Source organism: Labeo rohita, chromosome 6, assembly GCF_022985175.1.
Source record: "Labeo rohita strain BAU-BD-2019 chromosome 6, IGBB_LRoh.1.0, whole genome shotgun sequence".
NCBI lineage: Eukaryota > Metazoa > Chordata > Actinopteri > Cypriniformes > Cyprinidae > Labeo > Labeo rohita.
The window spans coordinates 3,323,914-3,348,433 of record NC_066874.1 but is presented as its reverse complement, the minus strand read 5'-3'; the positions used below and the strand labels follow the sequence as shown (position 1 = coordinate 3,348,433).

Below are 24,520 nucleotides of genomic sequence, written 5' to 3'. Positions count from 1 at the left end.
GAATATTAATTTTACAGATTAATTAAAAACCACTGCATGGATTTTTATCATTATAGGGTAGATTTGTACATACACTGCCAACACACACTAATGTTCAAACAACATGAAAAAGTGAAGTTTGCATCCGATGACCCCTTTAATTTTCATAAGCCTTGTTGGGTTTCCCACCATTGTGGTTTGTGCTTGCAGCACATTTTTGCAGCGTGTTTCTGTATTTGGTTGTGAGTATTTGCAGTGCTTGTGCTGTCAAACTGATGAAGATGTTTTCTTAATTTGCTGGTGCTTTTTCTATTTGCATGCGTTTTTTTAAAATGCAACGCGTTGAACTCTCTCGGCCACCATGTTTTTTTGCACATATATTGTGGGGTCCACAAGTCAGAAAGTGACTTGTGAAAACTAATTTTTCTTTGTTTTATACAGGGTTTCCACTCCTTGGTTAACTTCAAATTCAAGGACCTTTCAAAGACTTTCCAGGTCCAATACCCTCAAAATTAAGGACTTTATGTGGGGACACATTTCAGGTGAGAGCAAGGTTACATCGTGTTACCTTGTAAGATACATTGTTACAGTTTTCATGCGTCAACACAACTATGCAAAAAAGCAGTTTTTTTTTTGCATTTATTTCTGGCAATATGTGACCCTGGACCACAAAACCAGTCCAGGAAGATCAAGACAAAACGAGCGTTTGAGATTAAAAATTATTTAAATTGTATTTTTTTAATGAAAATAACTGATTGTTTCGCTAGATAAGACCCTTATTCCTCGGCTGGGATTGTTTACAACCGCATTTGGGATCATTTGAAGCCACATTTAAACTGCATTTTGGAAGTTCAAACTCAGGGTACCATATCAGTTCATTATATGAAAAAAACTCCTGAAATATTTTCCTCAAAAAACACAATTTCTGTATGACTGAAGAAAGAAGGACATGAAAATCTGGGCTGACAATGGGGTGAGTACATTATCTTTAAATTGTTGTTCTGGAAGTGGACTTCTCCTTTAAGAAAAGATCATGTTCCATGAAGATATTTAGTAAATTTCCTAATACATATATAAATATATATAATTTACAATTTATATTTTTGATTAGCAATATGCATTGCTAAGAACTTCATTTGGACAACTTTAAAAGTGAAACATCTCAAACATTTTCAAATAGTTGCATTTTGGCCAACTATTGTCCTATCCTAACAAACATTCATCAATTGAAAGCTTATTTATTCAACTTTCAGATGCATGATGTATAAATCTCAATTTCAAAAAATTAACCCTTATGGTTTTGCGGTCCAGGGTCACATATGACAGAGGTCTTATGCGTAAATACGCGTAACTAACGTAAGTCAAGCAAGCTAGTATGGAAAGGCCATAGTGTTGGCGAAATAAAACAATACAATAGCGGACCAGATGGAATAATATGGGATTTTTTTCAGAACACTTCTTGCATAAAATAAATTCAAGCACTTTCAAGGATCTGTATCTATGTATGTTTATTTTTTCAAAAACTTTCCAGAGCCTTGAAATTTTTGATATTCACAAACTTTCAGGGATTTCAAGGACCTATGGGAACCCTGAATTTATATTACAAATACCAAAAACCTGGTTTATTTCCAGTTCGCAATAGAAAAGTTTTTACTTTTGGTCCTGTTATAGCACGTCCTGGTAATCCAGGCAATCCCAGTCTCCCAGGGGTGCCAGGCTCTCCCTACAAAGAGATTAATAAAGAACAGAAGGACATTTTATATAATATGTTATATAATGTTTATGTAGCAAAAGACAACATATTCCAGATTCACCAATAAGAACTAGGCACTCACCTTTGACCCTGAGGGCCCAGCTATTCCTGGTGGCCCTGCTAACCCACGGATTCCCCGCTGACCCTGATCACCCTAATCAACATCACATTAGCAAAACACTACATCAATAAGCATCAAGTTGGTGTTCACAGTTAAAGAACGCATTGAAGCAGGAAGTTCAAAGATTGACATGTATTTAACTCTCACCACCAAAACTTCAGTTTTCATTTGATGATTTTAGAAAGTTAAACATGTGAGAAAACATGAGAAAAGTGAAAGAGATACTTTTTCACCCTGGATGCCCACTCCTGGTGCTCCATCAGTGCCCCTCAACCCAGGAGCTCCTGGTTCTCCCTGAAATACACACAGTGATGACAGTATGTGGCCTTTTCTGAGGTGTTGATGCTAACTAAAATGACTAAAATAATTCAAGAGATTTATGTGTGGCTGCTACCTTCTGTCCTGGAGCCCCATCCTCTCCTGGTAAACCTGGTAATCCTGATAACCCCGGAGAACCAGGTTCCCCCTTCACACAATAATTCAAATATTAGTCATTCAAATTATGTAAAAAAGTGGGGCTAGTTTTATATGGTTTCTAGCAGGTCTAAGCCTTGACATTGATTACTATCTAGTACAAGGTGGTCTAATCTGATCAAGAGGGATGTCCAGCTGGGTTAACAGCTTATGTGTCTAATTTTCAACCTAGTAGACAATCTTAATCAAGCTGGTTAGAGTTGGTACAGTAGATGAGCAAAAAGACCTGTTAAAAAATTAAACTAATAACCTTACGTTGCTATGACCTGGTGTCTTAAATGGGTTGCTAAGCTATTTTAACAAGCAAAACTACTGTGATCAAGAAGCTTCATCAGAAAGAATGTATAGACTTTGCACATGTGTTTTTTTTTTTTAACATTATTTATATACTATTATATTTTTATTCATATCTAGAATTAGCTTTTAATTTTTATTATTTGTTTTCATTTTAATTTTAGTTTAATTTTTTGGTAATTTTATGCTATTGTGTAATTTTGTTATGTTTTATTTCATTTTTATTAGTTATGTTTTTCTTTTTAATTAATTTAATTTATTTTGGTTTTATTTCAGTTTTAGTTTTAGTTTGTATTAGGGCTGCCCCCTAATAGTCGACTGACTATTAGGGGCTTGGTTGACCAAAATTGCATTAGTCGCTTAATCGCAGGAGGAAAAAAAAAAAAAAACCAACAGGAAGTGGCGAAGACACGCAGTCCATAATGGACAGATCGTTAACGGTGGTCTATGTGGTAATAAAGTATATCGGGCAGGACATCCAAATGCTCACCTATCATTCCTCGACCTCAAATATGGCTTATCATCTAAAATATGTAAGTAGTAGCAACTTTAGAGGGCCGCTCAATCTAATGTTGACCTAGAAAATTATGCACTATTCAAGTGTCTGTGCGGAGTGAGAACGCTGAATGATAAATGGAGTTGCCAGTGCGTTCACTTGCTCCGTCATTTTTGGTCATAGAGATAAAAGTAATACAGCTTTCGAATCTGTAAAGACTACGTTTATTTGTGTGCACTCACAATAACAATGAAACGTTGCGCTTTTGTAAAATAATGAAAGTAAACAGGATGCGCTTTCTGCAGTCAGTATCGACCACTTCTCTTAAACCGAAAACAAAGAAAGCACTAGACACATTCATAATTATTATATCTGCCAATGCACTGACAAGCTTTATGTGCGCTTGAGCGCTTATTAGGCTCATTATTATGATTTATATGGTTTATTAAATGTGCGACTACTAGTCAACTAATGCTTAAAATGAACGACTACTAGTCGACCAGAAAAATCTTTAGTCGAGGGCAGCCCTAGTTTGTATTTATTTCCAGTTAGTAATTTTAGTGCTTAAACTTAAACTTACTTCAGCAAGCTTTTTATCTAAAATTTATATTTTATTTTATTTTAGCTAAATAACAGCAAAAAAGCAAATAGAAAGGAGGACTTGACTGGATCATAAAAAATACATTTTGATAAAAGACAAGTTTTTTCTCTGAAAAATGAATGAATTGTGCATAAGAGCAAAACTGAATTAAGAAAGGCAGAAAAGTGAACTCTAATTTCTTGTTGACATTACATTAAGAGTAAAGTGAAGTGAAGACTTACTTTAGCTCCTGGTTCTCCTGCTCCTCTCTGTCCTGGTGCACCGATCTCACCTGGTAAACCTTGATCGCCCTTCAAGAGATATACAGATGATTTCATCAAATAACGTTTATTCAACCCTTTTACTATTTGAAGTTCTGACAGTGTTTATAGCATGATGGGAAACTCTTGCCTTTGGTCCAGCGTAGCCCTCACCCGGTGGGCCTCTGCTTCCCGGGGGTCCACGTGACCCTTCCACACCCTAAAACAAGCATATCCAACAATGCATAGATGTACAGTACATTTTTAAGTCATGCTTACGTCATAAGTTTATCAGTACCTTCTCTCCTTGGATCCCTACTCCAGGAAACCCCACTGGTCCTGGAAGACCAGGAGGACCAAAATCACCCTTAAGAGAATAAACAGAAATATAGCAATTACAGAGTCAAGAATAAGCAAATCTGTCAGCTCACGTACAATCTAGTTATTAAAATAATTTGTAGTGTGCAGACACAACATTGATATTCATATATGTCTAGGCCACGGGCTGAGTACTGATTGCACTGCAGGCTGTGACATGATACTTCAAAAGCCACAGAGAAGGGATAAATAATGCAAATAATGCAAATAGTTACACCAGAAACTTTTCAGAGCTTCTAAAAAAGTTTTTAATGAAAACTAAATCTCTAGTATAGAGCAGCTTTAGGGTACAATCAACCTACTTATGAGATATAAGCTCGAAAAAGAAAAGGATTAAAGGAAAAGTTCACATAAAAATCAAATTTAATTCAATCAATCCGAATGTTTTACCTTGTCTCCTTTAATGCCAGGACCTGCTGGTCCTCTAGGTCCTTTCAGCCCCTCCAGACCCCTCTCTCCCTGTAAAAGACAAATTTAAACTTTAAAATTTATACCATGCATTGCCATCCCACTTTCACATATTTTTTTTGGTTATCCTGGTGATCACACAGAACATTAATTGAGGTCAGAGATCACAAAATTCAGACATTTCAAAGGTTCTTTGATATAAACCATGCACACAAGGCACAACTGGAATAAAAGCATATTAAACCTCTTCATAACCTTAATATGACTCTGCACACTGCATTCTAAAAATAATGATCTGTAACCAATGACGTGTTACCTTTGATCCTGGTAAACCCTCTCCCGGAGGGCCCTTCTCTCCTGGTACACCCTGCGGCCCCTGTGGCCCCTTCAGAGTAAACATGATTGTAGAGGTTAATACAATGACTTCATTGTGGCCAAAACCTCTACTGAGCATAATCACTTGCATATCTTTACCGGTACGCCTGGCTCACCCAGCCCAGGAGGCCCGGGAGGACCCACTCTGCCCTGAAACCCCATATCACCCTACAGATTGAAAAGACACACATGTTATGATCACAGATAAGAATTAATTGGGTTCCTGATCTCACAGGGTTAATATAAAAGCCAACCTTTGGTCCAGGAAGCCCAATGCCAGTCTCGCCCTGTATTCCTGGCGGTCCGGGAAAGCCTCTCTCACCCTGAAAAAGCAGAACCACTAAGTAATCCAAATAATCCAATATTAAAGCTTAATTTGGGAACTCAGTGCTCTCCACTGAATAGACCCGATTAGACCAGCATTAATGGTTCAAAGTGAACTCAAAATGTAATCAAATTTAAGACTTTTTTTTAGACCTGTACACATAAATTAAATACCATAAGTCTATATAGAAAATGAAATAAAATAAAAAATATAGCTGCAAGCAGTAATTAACGGGGTTCAAGCGCTTAAAGCATTTAAGCATATTAGGAAAAAGATATAATATTTAGCAAGGCTGTACCCACCCAAATCAATGTTTAAAAAGCATTTTTGGCAAATCCAGGTAATTTACCATAGAAATATGCTGCTTTTTTATTGTTATACTGCCAGCTGTGGTCCGATCCCCCTAAAACTTTGCATGCTTGTTTAGGATCACCTGTCAGTTTTCCTTTAGGCTTTATAGGATTTTGGGTAAATCTAAACAGGCCCCTTTTCTAAATGACCCTGTTATAGCTTCCAAAAGGCTACATTTCAATTTGTTTTTGATCATTATTGGTCTAGAGAATCCAGACAATTGTACTGCTGTGTTTTTTTCCAGATTAAGCGAAAAACCTAGAACTAGTTAGCAAACGTAGGTGTTTTACATCTCAGTCTTTAACAAATGATTTGACTGACAGCAGTGGTTCTAGAGGCAAAGTTGCCCGGAATGAGGAGTTCTATCATATGATAAGAAGATCATGCGGATGTGCAATATTGCATTTTTAAACAAATGTTTAAAAATGCAATATTGACCCCAGTGGCCGATTTCTTTCAAATTTCTCTCAGACCTTTGGAGCGGTGAGTCGAACAGGGCCACCAAGTTTTGTTAAGATTGTCTCTGTTAAGCTCAAATTTTGTCGGCCAATGACGACCATGTTTTTTGAGATACGCAAATGTCCTTGTAGACACTTGAGGCACTTCTTTTTGTGTTGATAAGACAAATCATTGCCCAGTTATACCTCAGACTGAGCTCTTCAGAAAGAGTTTGGTGGAGATATCTCTGTTCAGGAGTTATAGGCATTTTACTGAAAGTGGCATTTTGAACATTTTGGTGCCCTTTTGCGACAGTTGAGTTGATACTCACTTACAAGAAAACCTTTATGCACTGGTTTGCTTCTGACCAGGCAAAAAAGCCTAGGACTAGTTTGCAAAAGCAGGTTTTTCAAAATAAAATCCAAAATACCTGAGCCTCACCAGGCTCACGATCCAATCTGAGGCATGCATTTTGTCCGACGTGAGCCAAGGATTCCAACAATTTAAGCAATTGAGCTTGCGACTGACAGTTTAGGAGTTATGAGCATTTTCGTAATTTTGATTGCTGTAGGGCCCCATCAGGCCAATTGGGGCGAGTCTGGGTCACGTTGTCGGAGGGATGGTAGTACTCACACCACCAAGTTTCAAGTCTCTACGATTTACAGTTTGGTCTGCACGATCAATTTTATGTGAAGACTGCTGATCCGTGGCCATTCTAACAACTACAATAGGGTTTCTGTGCTAAACGCTTAAACCCCTAATGAATGCATCTTAGATTCTTTTATTTAATTAAACTAACTAGGGTAAACAACTGCAAAACAAGGTAACTGTTACTGTTTAAAACACAAAAAACATGTTTTATTCAGTATATCCATATGTATTTAAATTGGTTTATTTAGTAATACATCAATACATAGGAATTAAAAGTTGACTGATATTGGATTTTGCTAATATGACAATCAGAGAAAGACAGTAAAAAGATTATTGTGCCTTTAATAATTACATTTAGATATTAAATGTGTTAAACAAAATTTTTCCATTCCACTGTGCTACTTTTCCATTGTTTTTCTATGTAAATATGTGCTAAACAGACATGTTTGACCGTTGCACTCACATCTCACATCTTTTGCTGCTTTCATTCACGACAAGCTGTACTAAATACGCAGTGCTCCAGTTAAACGAAAGTCAGCTTTTAAAAAACAAGTCTTGAGACATTTCTCATTGTTTCTGGCATGTCATGAGAGTGAATGTACAACATTTACATCTAAATAGTGATTCATCTACATGGAACGCATCCCAAAACTCAAACTGCTTACATCATCTGGATTCAGTCAGATTCACTGAATATAAAGTCGATGTGCTTGTCATCAAGTCTGTGTTAATATGGGTACCAAAATAAACACATGCTGCTTTAAACAGAAGACTTAACTTTAAGGGAATGCTTTGAATGTCAGCAGGATGATGTTATAAAAATCATTTCATGACTATTATAGGCACACGTCTGCATGCTTTCTTTCACTGGGCAGATGCAACTGGGGGTCTTTGAAGACACATGGCTCATGTCAGACATACTAAAGTAAAGACTGCAATTACTGTGTTCAGACACATTAGGCAGAACACCTTCACCTGTCAAAGACAGAAATACTGATTTGTGCTGCGACACATGCATGCAAGTCCAGACATTAATCTTTAGCTCAGATGGCAGCCATCAGTATGTGAAAAAAGAACATTCCAGAAAAATAATTAAGTTTTGAGTTCTTCTTAGTAGCACACAGATGCATATCAGCACTGACAGAGAACTAGATGAGCTTTTGAGTGTCAAAATTGATAAAAAATAACCAATACAAGACTAATGAATTCTTTCCCAGAATACTTTTAAAATCATTTTTTAGCATGGCAGCACCCTGCAAGCCCATGCATGGAATTTAAGCCTGCAGAAATATTTCTATCATACATGAACACAGAAGAACGCTTATGGCTTCTTTATTGGTAGATGGTTCCTTGAAGTGCCTTTAACCCTTATGAAACACCTATTTCACAAAACGTTCTTTAAAGTGGAAAAAGGTTCTTCATTCAAAGATCATTAAGATGTTTTTTTTCAAGAACTGTTCACTGAAAGATTATTTGCTGGAACCCAAAATGGTTATTCTGTGGCATCACTGTAAAAACCTTCTTTTGGAACTTTTCTTTTGAAAAGTGTAATTTTCCACCTGCTATCTAAAAAAAAACAAACAAAAAAAAAACAAGCTGCATTGTCAAAACAAACCCACTTTCTTGCCCGGTAGGCCTTCAGGTCCAATGTCTCCATTAGGTCCTGGGACACCCTGTAGAGAAACACAACAGAGTGAATACAGTAAACTACTTATGGAAAAAGAGTACATGTTTTTTTTTGCATTTTCAAAAATGACGACAAACCTGCAGTCCTCGGCTTCCTCTGACACCAACAGGACCCTCCGGACCCTTTAACAGAGTCAGATTTACTCCAATAAAAATACAGTAAATTACTGTGCAAGAATTACACTGTAGATCTGAACTGTCACTCACTCTGTCTCCTTTGACTCCTGGTGTCCCACATTCTCCTCTCTCACCCTAAAAAATATTGTTTTTTAATAGTCAGTGCCACTTAGTATACACGCAAGATATCAGTCTTATCAAAAAGCTGTTTTATTTTTCATAAATGGTCGCCACCATGCTGACATATACAGTACATGAATTCATTTAACAAACACATTTATCCAATGTGACAGAAATTAAATATTTTAAGCAATTTATCATATATGGCAAAATCACATTAAAAATTATATTACACCATTCTATATTAACAGTTAAGAATCTTTGTAACATCAGCCAGTACAGCAGACACAAGAAATCATTTAGTGCACCATTAAGGATTGCATGTAAGAAGTACAAAATATTTGTTTACTATTCTATTCATGCATCTGGCAGATGCTTTTAAATTAACTTAAATTGCATTTTAAAGTATACTGTACATTTGTTTAGATAAGTTCATGCATTAGTTGGAAATCTAACCATGGGATGGCATTGCTAGCACCACCGATAATCAGTCTATGATGTATCATCTTACCTTTTCTCCTTTGTATCCAGGTTTCCCCTAATGATCAATACAGAACACATGGTGAGAAGGAGGCATTACACAAGCAGATAATGTCAGAATAGAGTTCTTCACCTCTGTCCCGTCTCGTCCAGGAGGACCACTGAATCCACTCTCTCCCTGCAGGAAGTACAATATATTTGAACAAATATAGTAAGTAAGTAAGTAATATTTATTTATATAGCACCTTTCAAGAGCAAGTGTCACAAAGTGCTTTACAAGAAAATCATAAAATGAAGAATAAAACAGACATGGCAATTAAAAAGAAAAACCAAATTAAACAAAAGCAAGTTTGAACAAATGAGTTTTCAGCTGCTTTTTAAAAATGTCCATCGAGTCCACAGATCTCAGTTTCAGAGTAAGAGCGTTCCACAGCTTGGGAGCAACTCCTTCAAAGGCACAGTCCCCTTTGGCTTTAATCTAGAACGTGGAACAACTAGCAGAATCTGATTTGAGGATCTCAGATTCCTACTAGAGTTATAGGGTTGCAACATCTCTTTTATATACACAGGGGCATGACCATGCAACGGTCTAAAAACCATCACAAGAATTTTAAAATGAATTCTAAATTTGACAGCGAGCCAGTGTAAAGAAATTAAAATGGGGGTTACGTGAGATCTCTTTGATGAGCATTTTGAACCACCTGTAAACGTTTGAGGGATGAATTACTAAGACAGGTAAAAAGTGAGTTGCAATAAGCAAGGTGGGAGGAAATAAATTCCTGTATAATCATTTCTATCCCCGCTGTGGACACAACTGACCTCAACTTTGCTATGTTTTTTAACTGATAAAAACAGTTACGAACCAAATAATTCACATGTTGATCAAGATTGAAGGTTAATTAAAGATATATTTGACCTTTTGTCCTTTAGGTCCCGGACTTCCATCTTCACCCGGACGACCCTTTTTACCCTGTGGTTCTCAGAGAAAGAGTGTTAACTTACTAATGATTCAGATTCTAACATACACAGTAGAACATTCTTTTAACAGTGTAAGGATGAAGAAAAATTTGTTGAAGTGGTATAATTCTTGGGTGCAGAATTATTTATTTATATTAATGTGCTCCCTTGCATTAAAAATTCTTTACATTAATAAAGAAATAAAATTGCATTAATAGGCTTAAAGGAGAAGTCCACTTCCAGAACAACAATTTACAGATAATGTACTCACTCCCTTGTCATCCAAGATGTTCATGTCTTTCTATCTTCGGTTGTAAAGAAATTTAGTGTTTTTTTTAACTGTGTATTCTGACTCAAGACAGTTAGGGTATGTCGAAAAAATACAATCGTATTTTCTCTCTCAACTTCAAAAACCATTTCAAAATCATCCTACATCGCTGCAGAAGATCCGACCCAGTCTTTGCAAAGTGAAGATGCAAAGAAGATCAAACACCCTTAACAAAAAAGATAAAACAGCGATATAGGACGATTTTGAAATTGAGAGAGAACATGAGATGGGAGTTTTTCAATACCCTAACTGTCATGAACCGGAAAAGAACAGAGGTCAGGAAGAGCAAGACAAGACGAGTGTTTGAGATTAAAAAGTATATAAATTGTATTATTTTTATGAAAATAACCAATCGTTTCACTAGATAAGACCCTTCTTTCTCGGCTGGGATCGTTCGAAGCCGCATTTAAACTGCATTTTGGAAGTTCAAACTCGGGGCACCATATCAGTCCATTACATGGAGAAAAATGCTGAAATGTTTTCCTCAAAAAACATAATTTCTTCACGACTGAAGAAAGAAAGACATGAACATCTTGGATGACAAGAGGGTGAGTACATTATATGTGAATTTTTGTTCTGGAAGTCTTAGGCTTAAGTTTAAAACAGCAGTGGAACAGTTTTCTTTCAAAATGTTCTCAATATCTGAATTATTTATTTTACAGCAATATTCGAAGTTCTGTCCATCAAATCAAATGCCAGAAGTCTGACTAATTTTATGGTGCTTTCATTGTTTTTTTTCCCACTTTATGCTCCTTTTTTGGGTATTGACAGAAATGATTATAAACAGTCGATGTATGGACAACAGCTGTGGAGTTAATACAAAAATAATAGCCAACAGGTTCTGACATAAGCATGAATAATTAGAGCACTTTCAATTTTTGGCTGAACCATTAATTTTATGATTATCCATAACTTTTGCATGTTCAGCCAATTAGACCACTTTGATCAACCTGTTGGGTGTTTGTTCTCTTTTTATCAACATTGTGTGGAAAGACAAAATCACAGAATTTATTTTAAACTATGGTGTGTTGAAACATTGTGTGAGGGACCAGAAAAAGTTTTAAGAAGGTTTGACACTTACAGCGGGTCCACTGGGTCCTCGCTCTCCTTTCTCACAAGTGCAATTTGGGGAAAGTGGACACTGTTGGACAAATACACAAAAGCACTGCTTTAGTCACAACAAATAATGTCACTCATAAGTGTGCTGAATGCATTCTGTCAGACAAACACTTACCACTTCATTAGCCACCTCAGTCTAGAAGGGAACAAAAGCGAAAAAAGTGAATTAACAAAAAAAAACTGTACAAGAATTACAGACAATGCACAATAATTACATTAACAATAACAACTGTGGCATGTTCTAGTATCAAACATCTGACGTAAGCTGAAAAGAAGGTGAATGTCTGTAGGCGGTTTCTGAGATATGCTGTCATGAGCTAATTCAACACAAGTAATATAAACCATGAAATGATAAAAGCCTCAAAATATTTTTAAGTTATGTTATAGACTAGGTTAAACGGCATCTAATCGTACATATAAATAATAATAAATAAATAAATGTGAAACTATTCATTTATTGTGTATCTAAAGTCATCTTTCACCCTGTTAGCAAAATAGACTACAAATCCATTGAGACCATTTTCAGGATCTGATACTGTTCATTTTTTGCGCTGGAATTCAACTGTACAAACTGAGGTAAGTGTTAACTCTCATTCCTACCTTTTTTTTTTCCTTCGTTTTTTAAATGTTATCCTGCTTGTCACACTCTTAAAGTTCCACCCTGTTAGGCACCCTTTTAGGTTATGAAGAATGCTTAAAAAAACTTTTTTTTTTAAACGAACATTAAATATGTAATACTAGACACTGTAAGATGTCAAGGTAGGTTCTTAAATATTATAAGCCCAGTTAACCCTCAGAGCTACAGAATAAAGCTGAACTAATCATTTTTCTGACATTTTAATATTCTGAAGTGTCACAGAATCATAAAAACATTCACAAATGAGTATTCAGAATCAAGCAACCCCAAAGAGGAACCACCTCTCTTATTTTGCATTAAACACTCACACTTTACACAGCCTTTACACTCTTAAAAATAAAGGTGCTTTAAAAGGTTCTTCACAACGATGCCATAGAAGAACGATTCTAGGTTGCATTCAGTGAAAGGTTCTTTAAAGAACCATCTCTTTCTTCTTTTTATAATCTGAAGAACCTTCTTTCACCACAAAGAACCTTTTGTGAAACAGAAATGTTCTTCAGATGTTTAAGGTTCTATGGCATTGTGAAGCACCTTTGTTTTTAAGAGTGTATGTGTATAAATGCCAAAAACATTTTTTAGAAAAACTGAAACATCCCATCCATTTTCTTTTTGATACACAAAAGTCAGATGGAAGAAAGTCTGAATTTCCACATGTGTACCAAATGGCAGGCTGATTTTTTGTTAGACGTTTCTCATGTCAGTTTTAGTGTGTGTGCATTTGCATAATAGGTGCACATGTGTACGAATGAGAAAAACAGACAGAGAGAAAGAGGAACAACATTTCTTGGATGAAAAAATCAAGTTCAAGGACAGTGATGATAGACAGATGCTGTAATCTGGAAATCACAGCCACTCATAAGAACAAAGAAAATTTCATAGCAGCACATTAAAGGAGAAGTCCACTTCCAGAACAAAGATTTACAGATAATGTACTCACCCTCTTGTCATCCAAGATGTTCATGTCTGTCTTTCTTCAGTCGTAAAGAAACTGCGTTTTTTGAGGAAAATATTTCAGCATTTTTCTCCATATAATGGACTGATATGGTGCCCCGATTTTGAACTTCCAAAATGCAGTTTAAATGTGCCTTCAAACTATCTTAAATGCGGTTGTAAACGATCCCAGCCGGGGAAGAAGGGTCTTATCTAGCGTTAGAAATGACTGGTTATTTTCATTAAAAAAAAAATAATTTAAATACTTTTTAATCTTAAACGTTCGCCTTGTCTTGCTCTGCCTAAACACTGTGTATTCTGGCTCAAGGCAGTTAGGGTACACTCTCAGAAAAAAAGTTACAGTTCTGTCGCTCGGGCGGTACAAAAGTGAAAAGGTACATCTTTGTACCTTACCTACCCCTAAACAGTACATATTAGTACCTTAAAGGTACATTTTAGTACTTTGAAAGTACATATTGGTACTTTCGAGGTACATATTGATACCTTAAAGGTACATATTTGTACCTTTTCACTTTGTACCTTAGGGTACCGCCCCAGCAACAGAACTGTACCTTTTTTCTCTGACAGTGTATGTCGAAAAACTCCAATCGTATTCTCAAAAATCATTTCAAAATCATCTTACATCGCTGCAGAAGTACCGACCCAGTCTTTGCAAAGTGAACATGCAAAGAAGATCAAACACCCTTAACAAAAAAGGTAAAACAGCGATATAGGACGATTTTGAAGTTGAGGGAGAACATGAGATGGGAGTTTTTCGACATACATTAACTGACATGAACCGGAAAAAAAACGTCCAGGCAGAGTAAGACAAGACGAGCGTTTGACATTAAAAAGTATATAAATTGTAATATTTTTATGAAAATAACCAATCGTTTTACTAGATAAGACCCTTCTTTCTCGGATGGGATCGTTTGAAGCTGCATTTAAACTGCATTTTGGAAGTTCAAACTCGGAGCACCATATCAGTCCATTATATGGAGAAAAATGCAGAAATGTTTTCCTCAAAAAACATAATTTCTTTACGACTGAAGAAAGAAATACATGAACATCTTGGATTACAAGGGGGTGAATATTATTATATGTGAATCTTTGTTTTGGAAGTGGACTTCTTTAAGTCATTTCATCTTGATTGTAAACAGCACATGCTGTTGACATAATGACACATTGGAAAGCTGCATATCTTATTTAACTCGAAACGATGAGCAACTTCACACTTAGCTTAAACGAGCAGCTGATTAGCAGATGTAAACACAATGGATGAGACAGTCGTGCAGCAGAGAAGACAATACTGTTGCATGAGATTTGAATGCTCCTGGCCTGCGATTAAAGCTCATGATTGTGCTTTTTTTGTCTCATTGACAAGCACCTGCATCAACAGTCTTTCCAGAGCAGCTAGCGTGCAGAAAGCTGGGTGAGATATTCATCCTGCATGCAGAATCATGCTGCTCATAGTACCCTAAAGCTCTGACCCGGCACAAAGTCAATGCAAAACAGATGTTCCCCATGCAAATACTGCAACCCGCTAACTGTTATTTAGCTTATTCAGGTAGACCTGCTAAGAAAAAACTCGTACCAGCCTAAGGTAGTCAAACAGGTCAACTGGATCGACCAGACATATTTTCATTCAAAACCTTGGAAAAAAAATCTAAAATATTTTGTTCATGAAAACATCTCCCTATTTGACTATATCAGATGCACAGTGGAGAAGCTAAATAGAATAATCACAATATATGAACTGGTATAAAGTATAAAATATAAAATCAGAGTAAGCTGGAGTATTTCTACATACCACAAATGTCTCTATTACAGATATCACTCTTATGCCCAACCACTGAGCCTAAAATCAGCCAGTCTTATTGGAAAAAAAGTGATCAAACTGGTCTAGAAGTCTACCAGCTCTAACCAGCATGATGAAGATTCACCAGGTCAACCTCAGCCCCATAAACTGGTACTGTGGTTGACTAAAACCACCTAAACATGCCTATTACCAGCTTGGACCTTCTAAAACCCTGCAAAACTAAACCATTTATCACCTTAAATGTAGTTTTTGACTGGATATTCTAGCAGGGAACGGAAACAATTTACTGGAAGTCTGAGAATGCGAATCTACCTGGTGCACAGTAGATGTTTTTCTCAAATGTTTCTACCTCAACTTTACATCTTCTGTTGAAAAAAACCCAAAGATGGTGCAACATCGTTAACCAGCTTAACCATCACCCCAACAGCTTTTCTACCAGCCCAAACTAGAATGGTCAAGACCTACCAGCGGCTGGATTCAAAATTCTTAAGAATAATATTTGTCTTAAAGTCCACTTCTAAAACAACATTTTACAGATAATGTACTCACTCTCTTCTCATTTTTTGAGGAAAACATTTCAGCATTTTTCTCTATACAATGGACTGATGTCCCAATGGACTGACTGTCCCGTTTTTGAACTTCCCAAAATGCAGTTTAAATGTGGCAAACAATCCTAAATGCGATTGTAAACGATCCCAGCCGAGGAAGAAGAGTCTTTATCTAGCGAAACGATTGGTTATTTTCATTTAAAAAATACAATTTAAATACTGTTTAATCTCAAACGCTCATCTTGCCTTGCTCTGCCTGAACTCTGTGTCTTATGGCCCAAGACAGTTAGGGTATGTCGAAAAACTGAAAAACTGACGATTTTGAAGTTGAGGGACAACATGAGATGGGAGATTTTCGACATACCCTAACTGTCTTAAGCCAGAATACACAGAGTTCAGGGAAAGCAGGGCAAACGTTTGAGATAAAAAAAATAATTTTCGATCTTTCCGATCGTTTCGCTAGATAAGACCCTTCTTCCTTGGCTGGGATTGTTTACAACCGCATTTGGGATCGTTTGAAGCCGCATTTAAGCTGCGTTTTGGAAGTTGAAATATATCAGTCCATTAAATGGGGAAAAATCCTGAAATGTTTTCCTCAAACAACATAATTTCTTTACGACTTAAGAAAGAAAGACATGAACATCTTGGATGACAAGGGGGCGAGTATATTATCTGTAAATTGTTGTTCTAGAAGTGCCATTTTTTTGAATTTTCAAATGAAAGAAGTCAGTTTAAATTTTTGCTATGTCATATTATATATATGTATATGTTATATTCCAAAAAAATACTTCTAAAGAAAGTTTTTATCTTCTTAGGAATGCCTATTATATCAGAACTTAGACAACTGCACTTACAGATTTCTTAGAATCTATTTTAAGAACTCTTAACTCTTTTTTTAAAGATAATTATTTGTGAATCTGGCTCTAGGTAAAATTTGACAAATCCATCAGTTTAAAGCACCAGTGTTTTTCCAGTCTGAAAGAACACTTAAAACCATCAACACTGTTTCTGGCAGGATTTTTGGCAGGTGTGATGTCACCAGCTTGGTCATCTCTCCTGTGATCTGCTGTTTTCTATTATCAGAGAAGCACAAGGGAATCTCTAGCAGGAGACAGCAGCGCTGGCTAACATTCAGTCGTAAGTCTCCCGACCATGTGCAGATGCTGAGTGTGCTGTGAAACGCGGATGTCAGCTCACCACATTAAAAACACATTCTGTAAGTTTGTCCAGACACACTAAGATCCAGCATTCCTGACTAGTAATAGGAAACAATGCTAAAACCATCAGCCAAACCCACAAGGAAGGAACTGTCAAAAGTTTGTAATAAAACTGTGATAAAACAGATGGATGGACATGACATGTTTTATTGGGGGACACGCTTGACCAGATCTTGGCACCAAGCTTTTTCTTGTTTGTTTGCATGCATGCTTTGTATCCCTTTTAACAGGAAACATAGAGGGAATGGTTTCAGGAAATTTTATTTAAGCAAGACTTGATCTCGCATCACTTGGCCAAAAGCACACCATGGTTCAAAATACTATTGGTACTATGCTCTAGACAACTTCTTAAATCACCCTTAGGGTTTTTACATTTTCTTAATTTACTCATTATGCCCTTGATGCCCTGTCGAAGGAATTCATAATCAACTTTTTTCATGTCCTCAGGACAGATATGGAGATAAGACAGCCCATTTTCCATAACTGCATGAAGAGTGCTCTCTGTAGCACAAACCCCGACACACGCATGCCTTTCTCAATCTGAGATCCCTCGAGAGATATAAATCCTTCATTTAGGCCATCACAAGCATCTGATCTTTATAATTTCTACACTTCAAAGTTCAAAGATGTTTCTCATTCATGACATTTTTTTCAAACACTCCTTATTACAGTTCAGATCATTGGGTCTTAAAAGAATTTAAAGTCTGTGTAAAGGCAATTCAAAGAATTGTTTCTAAACACATTATAAATGTTAGAAATGTGTTGCTGAAAACATGTTACAAAGACTAAACTGAATTAAGACTAAACTGAACTAAATGAAGTACTGAATTGTGGAGTTTTTCATTCAACATTTTTTCACCATTTTTGTATTCAGGATTTTTTGGAAGGGCCCGAAATCACTGGAGCAACGCAACTGAGTATGGCCCTTCCCCTATCACGATAATAACTACAGCACATTAGCATGAGTAGTTCACCCACTCAACTGCGAATTACTTACCATTACTACAGCCTACAGTCTGCTAGTTAGCTATGCCTTGCTACTGACAGTTGAGAGAGGTGGCAGCTTTCCCGCTAGTGGGTGTTTTGAGCACTGACTGCGGACACACCCCCAGCATTTAAGATCAGAGAATACTGCTTATTTTTTTAAGATTTTGAAAACTTGTTTTATTTACTTGTCTGTTTTTTTTTTATTGTTCAAATTTGGCTGGGTGGTGTGTGGTGTGACAAACTCAGAACATATATTTAATATTGCTTGACACTGACTTTTTGTGGGTGGAGCCTATCTGGTTGCAGAAAATGACCGTTTTTTAGTGGCAATCAATGGAAGCCATGGAATAAAAGAATGAAAAGGTAAATTTGAGTTGATATTTCAAAATTCTGACTTTATTCTTGCAATTCTGAGAAGAAAATAAACTCGTATTTCTCTCTTTTGAGTTTATATCCCACACTTCTGACTTTTTTCCCCTCAGAATGGACAAACTCGCTGTTGCTGAGTTAAATTGAGTTACAGTCTGAAATATGACTTGCGTTTGCAAAGTCAGAATATGTTAAATAAAATAGGTTGATGTAAAATGTTAAAATAGTATTAAAATAGCATTTCATGCTGTAACTGTAGGGCTAATATAATATGTCCCCTATGATCTGCATATGTAAATATTATGTAGACCTATTGTTTAAATCAAATTTATGCTTTAAAAGTAGAGCAATCATAGCAGGTGGCTTTGATGACAGTATTCCATAAAAATCTTTGCATTTCGATTTTGACATCCAAAGGCACAACAACACATTTTATCTCTTATTCTGTGGATTTTCCACATTTCTCTCCACTTGTTACCGGTGCTTTTCTGCAACTACTGCAAGTGACGTAACTGTGCCGTCTACTCGAAATTGGTCTGTTGAGAGACTTCCAACAGCACTGTGAGCCTAAGTAGATTGTAGAAGTCATTAGCACTAATTGCCTGGCTGGAATACACTACACCAGGGGTGCTCAACCCTGTTCCTGGAGATCTGTCTTCCTGCACTACACGTCTTTTGCATAGATTTTTGCCCCGATCTTCAGTCTGAAAAAAGTTAACACTTGTTGCTGAAAGTCAAAACCTTCAGGTTTTGGGCAGTCGGAATCAACAGATTTCACAGAAAATTGTAGTTTATGAAAAGAAGTTTATGAAAGGCACAGACTTTATCTTCAGACTTAGATTCCCATCCAGATTCCCTTCTGAGCAGATATTAGAACACACATTGTTTTCGTTTGTCTCCTAGCCACGATGCACACATTTCTGCATAAATTTGTTTTCGGAATGTTCACATTTAGCCCTTTAGGCCCAAAAATTAAAATTCTGTCATTATTTACCCACCCTCATGTTATTCCAAACCTGTAAGATCTTTTTTCCGACTGCCCAAAACCTATATATATATATACATATTATATTAGCCCTACAGTTACAGCATGAAATGCTATTTTAATACTATTTTAACATTTTACATTAACCTATTTTATTTCACATATTCTGACTTTGCAAACGCAAGTCATATTTCAGACTATAACTCAATTTAACTCAGCAACAGCGAGTTTGTCCATTCTGAGGGGAAAAAAAGTCAGAAGTGTGGGATATAAACTCAAAAGAGAGAAATACGAGTTTATTTTCTTCTCAGAATTGAGATATTATCTCAGAATTGCGAGAATAAAGTCAGAATTTTAAAATATATACTCAAATTTACCTTTTTATTCTTTTATTCTGTGGCTTCCATTGATTGCCATTTAAAAACAGTCATTTTCTGCAACCAGATACACAAAAAAACACCATCACTGTTTGCAAACAGTAAACTGGTCTATAGGAACAAAATTTCTATATAAAGTCAGTGTCAAACAATATTAAACGTGTTCTGAGTTTGTTACACCACAGAAAAATGTGTTGACCACCCAGCCAAATTTGAATAATAATTAAAAAAAAAAAAAAAAACAGGTAAGTAAATAAAAACAGTTTTTAAAATCTTGAAAAAATAAGCAGTATTCTCTGATCTTAAATGCTGGGGGTGTGTCGGCAGTCAGTGCTCAAAACACGCCCACTAGCAGGAAAGCTGCCACCTCTCACAACTGTCAGTAGCAAGGCATAGCTAACTAGCAAACTGTAGGCTGTAGTAATGGTAATGACAGTAACTCGCAGTTGAGTGGGCGAACTACTGATGCTAATGCGCTGTAGTTATTATCGTGATAGGGGAAGGGCCATACTCAGTTGCTCCAGTGATTTTGGGCCCGTCCAAAAAATCCTGAATACAAAAATGGTGAAAAACTGTTTAACGATCTAACTCCATAGTCCAGTACTTCATAGTTCAGTATTTGTAGCATGTTTTCAGCAAAACATTTATAATGTGTTTAGAAACAATTCTCTGAATTGCCTTTACACAGACTTTAAATTCTTTTAAGACCCAATTATCTGAGCTGTGATCCACATTAATTTTATAGCTCTTCATGCATACTGAATATCAGCTGTTGTCTCATTTGTGCCTATTTTTATTTCTTCTGAGGAATGTTTGAAAAAAATGTCATGAATGAGAAACATCTTTGAACTCTGAAGTGTAGAAATTATAAAGTTCAGATGCTTGTGATGGCCTAAATGAAGGATTTATAACTCTCGAGGGATCTCAGATTGAGAAAGCTCATTGGTTCTTACACATCAAGCAAGCATGCATGTGTTAAAAATTATTGTTCTTACGTAATTTAAAGTCTAAAATAAATCTGTTCATTATATAAACTAATCGGGTCTCTTCAGAAAATTTAGACTACACCGCTCAATTCATATGAATTTGTTTTACAATCAATTTATGAACTTTTTTGTAGCATCAAAGTGGTAGTTGCATAGATTCTCAGTGGAGGGACAGAAATCTCTCAGATTTCATTCAAAATATCTTCATTTGTGTTTCCGAACAAGAATGAAAGTCTTTCCATTTTGGAATGACACGAGGATGTGTAAATGAACAGAACTATCCCTTTAAATCCGTTTAAGGGAATAGTTCACCCAAAAATGAAAATTATAGATTGAAATCTAGATGAAAATGTTTAATTTTCATGAGGAATGAAGTTATAAATATAGATATTTTTCTTACAAAAATGTATTGATTTGCTTCAGAATCAGCCTTTTTTAGAGCCTTAGAGCCATGTGGAGTACTTTTTTATGATGGATGGATGCACTTTATTGGGCTTCAAAATCTCAACACCCATTCACTGCCATTATAAAGCTTGGAAAAGCCAGGAATTTTTTTTATATAACTCTGATTGTATTCATCTGAAAGATGAAAGTCATACACCTAGGATGACTTGAAGGTGAGTAAATCATGGGGTAATTTTCATTTTTGGGTGAACTATCCCTTTAAGTTTGATTACAAAATATTTCCTTTGGAAAAACAAAAAGCACTACTCACAATCTCTTTGCCGATCTTGTCCAAGACTCCCTTGTCCTGTAGGTTGTGTACGTAGCGGGCGGTCGAAGGACTGGCCAGTAGGCGCAGCTGTTCCATATTGGCAGCGGATGTGAAACCCACTGTGAAGAATTTAATCCCTTGGTTCTTGGCATCAGCTAAAGCAGAGACGATATCAGGATTCTTGGGATGTGACTTGCCATCGTACAGCAAAATGGCCACCTTCACAGTGCCACGGTCGGACTCCTCCAGATAGATGCGTGTGAGGTTGGTGATGGCATAGGTGGTGTAGGTACCGTGCCCTATGTACGGCATGGGCCCGATGTGGTCCTGGAAGGTGGGCACGCCCTTCCAATCTTTAAAAGACTGTTCAATGATCACATGACTGCTGTACTGAAAAACAGCAGCTCTGAAGCTCAAAACCTGTCCTGTTTGGAGGCGGACGTTCTGGATCCAGTTAATGAGATCAGTAACGAAACGCTTCTCTTGGACATGGCTGTCTTTGGCGCTTTCTGAACTGTCCACCAAAAATGCCAGGTCTAAATGACAGTCCTCATCTGAAAGATGGAAAAAGTACTAAGCATTAATGCAAAAATATCCATTCAAAACGTCAGACGTCGATTACATTTTCAAACATCTTTGTATTGTGACCAAACATTGACATAAAACTTGACTCCTTGTGTCATATTGGTTTTATGTTGTTTTACAGCGTTTCTGTTTTTTTTGTTTGTTTGTTTGTTTTTTGGAGCTTTAATGCTGCAAATAAGGACCATTCTTCAAGAAGATTCTTCAGAAATTCTTATTATGGCCCGCAGAAAAAATAACACCAAACCATAATAATAATAAAAAATATTTTGGATTACTTTAAATAAAATAAACAACTTACATAAAATAAAATATAAAAACTTTACATGTATTTTATTTCAGCCAGTTGACAAAGCAACATTGCATTTTAATTTATAAATAGTTCTGTCAGGACCACTGTTGTCAAAATGATAAACAGTTAGCATACAGTTGGTTTGGCGGGATGGTTCTGTTCTGGGCAAAAAACTCCCTGCCCACCCATGCAGCATGCCATGAATGAGCAGGGAGAGCCGCAATAATAACCCCCCCAGGGTAAACAGAACAGAACAAAGCAGATATCATTAATGTACTTAATGATATTTAAGTGTAAGACATAATTCAGATAAAAGGAGTCTGATTCAATGAGGAATATCAGAAGCCAAGACCTGACTGTGGCAAAAGGAGGAGTTGGGGATGGAGGAGGGTGTTTTGCTCCTGAGCAAGCGACAAAGCTGCCAAATAATACTGAACAGAGCTTATATAGGAATGCCGTGATAGGTGTCGTATTCCTATAGGTAGATGAGTCAGCTGATGTGAGCTTGACTCACGTGACCTGCCAGAACTAACGCTATATGCTTAATTAAAAGTACTAAAAAAAATAATAATAATACTAATATAACAATAATAAAAAATCATTTAAAAATCTAAACAGAAAATCTAAAAATAAAATTAAATTCAGAATATTAACAAAAACTACAATAGTTTATCAGTGATACTAAACTAACACTGCAGCATATGAGTTTGGGACAACATGAAGGTAAATTTTTGGGGTGAACTATTTCTTTAAGTGACACTAAAAGACAGCGAGTGACTCCTGTTTGACTCGAATCCTTTGATAACTGTTTAGGTAATACATAAATAATGTGAAGTGCCCAAAAATGTAAAGGTAAAAGTAAATGTGAACCAGCTGAAATGACCGCAGTCTCCAGTAAATCACATTTATGATGTAGAAGAAACACGTCAAAGAGGACGTTTGCCCCAGGGTAGTGAGCAGAGTTTAGATAAAATTCAGGAGCCCTGAAGAGCAGAGCAGACCGTGAGGTGGCAAACATCATATATGACATTTTTTTTGCTCTTGAGAATTATTTAAATCCGTTTCATGTATTAAAAAAAAAAATCATAAATCAACTACACCCTGTTCTTGCCTGACAGACGCATGAATGAAATCTTGATTACCTCATGCCACCTGTACCAAAACCTTCCTTTAAATAAAAAAGCAAATACAGCATTTTACAACCTGGCTGTGTTGTGCTGAACAGCAAGAAATATTTACCATTGTTTTTTGGGATGACGTTAGAGGTGATTTGTTTATTTTTGTTTCTTCCTTTTCTATTGTCACGATCATCCAGCTGAGCCAAAACAAGCTGCGCTCCTAACAGCAAAAGCAGCCAGCTTACACACAGCCGTATCATCACTACAGTAGGAGAGAGACAAACAGATGCCAATGCAATGTTAAGTATGGATAACCATATTCTCAGATGCATCACATGCAATGCCTCATTCAAAGTGTGCAATCAGTGTCTGCTTATTTAATTTCCATCTTATATACAAAAATATAATAGCAAAAAATGTATTTATGTAATTAAAAACGTAATTTATCTGAACTATTCTAATATATTACTGAATTACAAAATTGTAGGCAAAATGTGTACTTACTGTGTGAAGCAGCTCTAATTCAGTACAATGCAGGCTTGAGTCCAACCAAAAATCAGCAGCTGAATGATGAGATCAGAAGCTCATGACAGACTTTACAACCTCTTCTCTGTGTGAGAACCACATGCAATCAAAAGATGCCTACAGAATGATTGAGAACCACTGGTTATATGTGAAGAGTGCATGGGTTTGCTGTAAAAAGGCAAGAACTGTAATAATGTGCATCAGCTCCATTCATGTGAAGCATCTACTGCCATCCAGAGGAACACAGATATCCAGAACTCCTCCTCCTCCTTCATGTACCCCTAAACAGTACATGTTAGTACCTTAAAGGTACATTTTAGAACTTTAAAAGTACATACTGGTTCCTTAAAGGCACATGTGACCCTGGACCACAAAACCAGTCTTAAGTCGCTGGGTTATATTTGTAGCAATAGTCCAAAATATATTGTATGGGTCAAAATTATTGATTTTTATTTTATGCCAAAAATCATTAGGAAATTAAGTAAAGACCATGTTCCATGAAGATATTTTGAAAATTCCCGACTTCAAATATATAAAAACGTAATTTTTGATTAGTAATTTCTATTTTTAAAAACTTCATTTGCACAACTGTAAAGGCATTTTCTCAATATTTTGATTTTTTTGCACCATCAGATTCCGTATATTCAAATAGTTGTATCTCGGCCAAATATTGTCCTTTCCCAACAAACCACACTTTCAGGTGGTTTATTAATCTCAATTTTGGTAAATTGACCCATATGACT

General features: G+C 36.3%; 1 protein-coding gene across 2 annotated transcripts in view; it reads right to left on the bottom strand.

Moving 5' to 3' along the window:
- The window catches only part of col28a2b (collagen, type XXVIII, alpha 2b), a 33,622-nt gene extending 9,653 nt beyond the window's left edge, over window positions 1-23,969 (bottom strand). For both annotated transcript variants that reach the window (XM_051111365.1, XM_051111364.1), the window contains exons 1-22: window positions 23,757-23,969; window positions 23,374-23,514; window positions 21,261-21,814; window positions 11,806-11,826; window positions 11,653-11,712; window positions 10,203-10,256; window positions 9,420-9,464; window positions 9,318-9,344; window positions 8,777-8,821; window positions 8,648-8,692; window positions 8,503-8,556; window positions 5,373-5,441; window positions 5,218-5,286; window positions 5,060-5,128; window positions 4,726-4,794; window positions 4,256-4,324; window positions 4,109-4,177; window positions 3,940-4,008; window positions 2,248-2,319; window positions 2,079-2,147; window positions 1,815-1,886; window positions 1,634-1,702 (exon numbers count right to left, since the gene is read on the bottom strand). In XM_051111365.1, coding sequence (XP_050967322.1) covers window positions 1,634-1,702; window positions 1,815-1,886; window positions 2,079-2,147; window positions 2,248-2,319; window positions 3,940-4,008; window positions 4,109-4,177; window positions 4,256-4,324; window positions 4,726-4,794; window positions 5,060-5,128; window positions 5,218-5,286; window positions 5,373-5,441; window positions 8,503-8,556; window positions 8,648-8,692; window positions 8,777-8,821; window positions 9,318-9,344; window positions 9,420-9,464; window positions 10,203-10,256; window positions 11,653-11,712; window positions 11,806-11,826; window positions 21,261-21,814; window positions 23,374-23,514; window position 23,757 — 1,812 coding nt within the window. In that variant the 5' untranslated portion in view covers window positions 23,758-23,969. The remainder of the gene's footprint in view (window positions 1-1,633; window positions 1,703-1,814; window positions 1,887-2,078; window positions 2,148-2,247; window positions 2,320-3,939; window positions 4,009-4,108; window positions 4,178-4,255; window positions 4,325-4,725; window positions 4,795-5,059; window positions 5,129-5,217; window positions 5,287-5,372; window positions 5,442-8,502; window positions 8,557-8,647; window positions 8,693-8,776; window positions 8,822-9,317; window positions 9,345-9,419; window positions 9,465-10,202; window positions 10,257-11,652; window positions 11,713-11,805; window positions 11,827-21,260; window positions 21,815-23,373; window positions 23,515-23,756) is intronic.
- Between the last annotated feature and the right edge of the window lie 551 nt (window positions 23,970-24,520).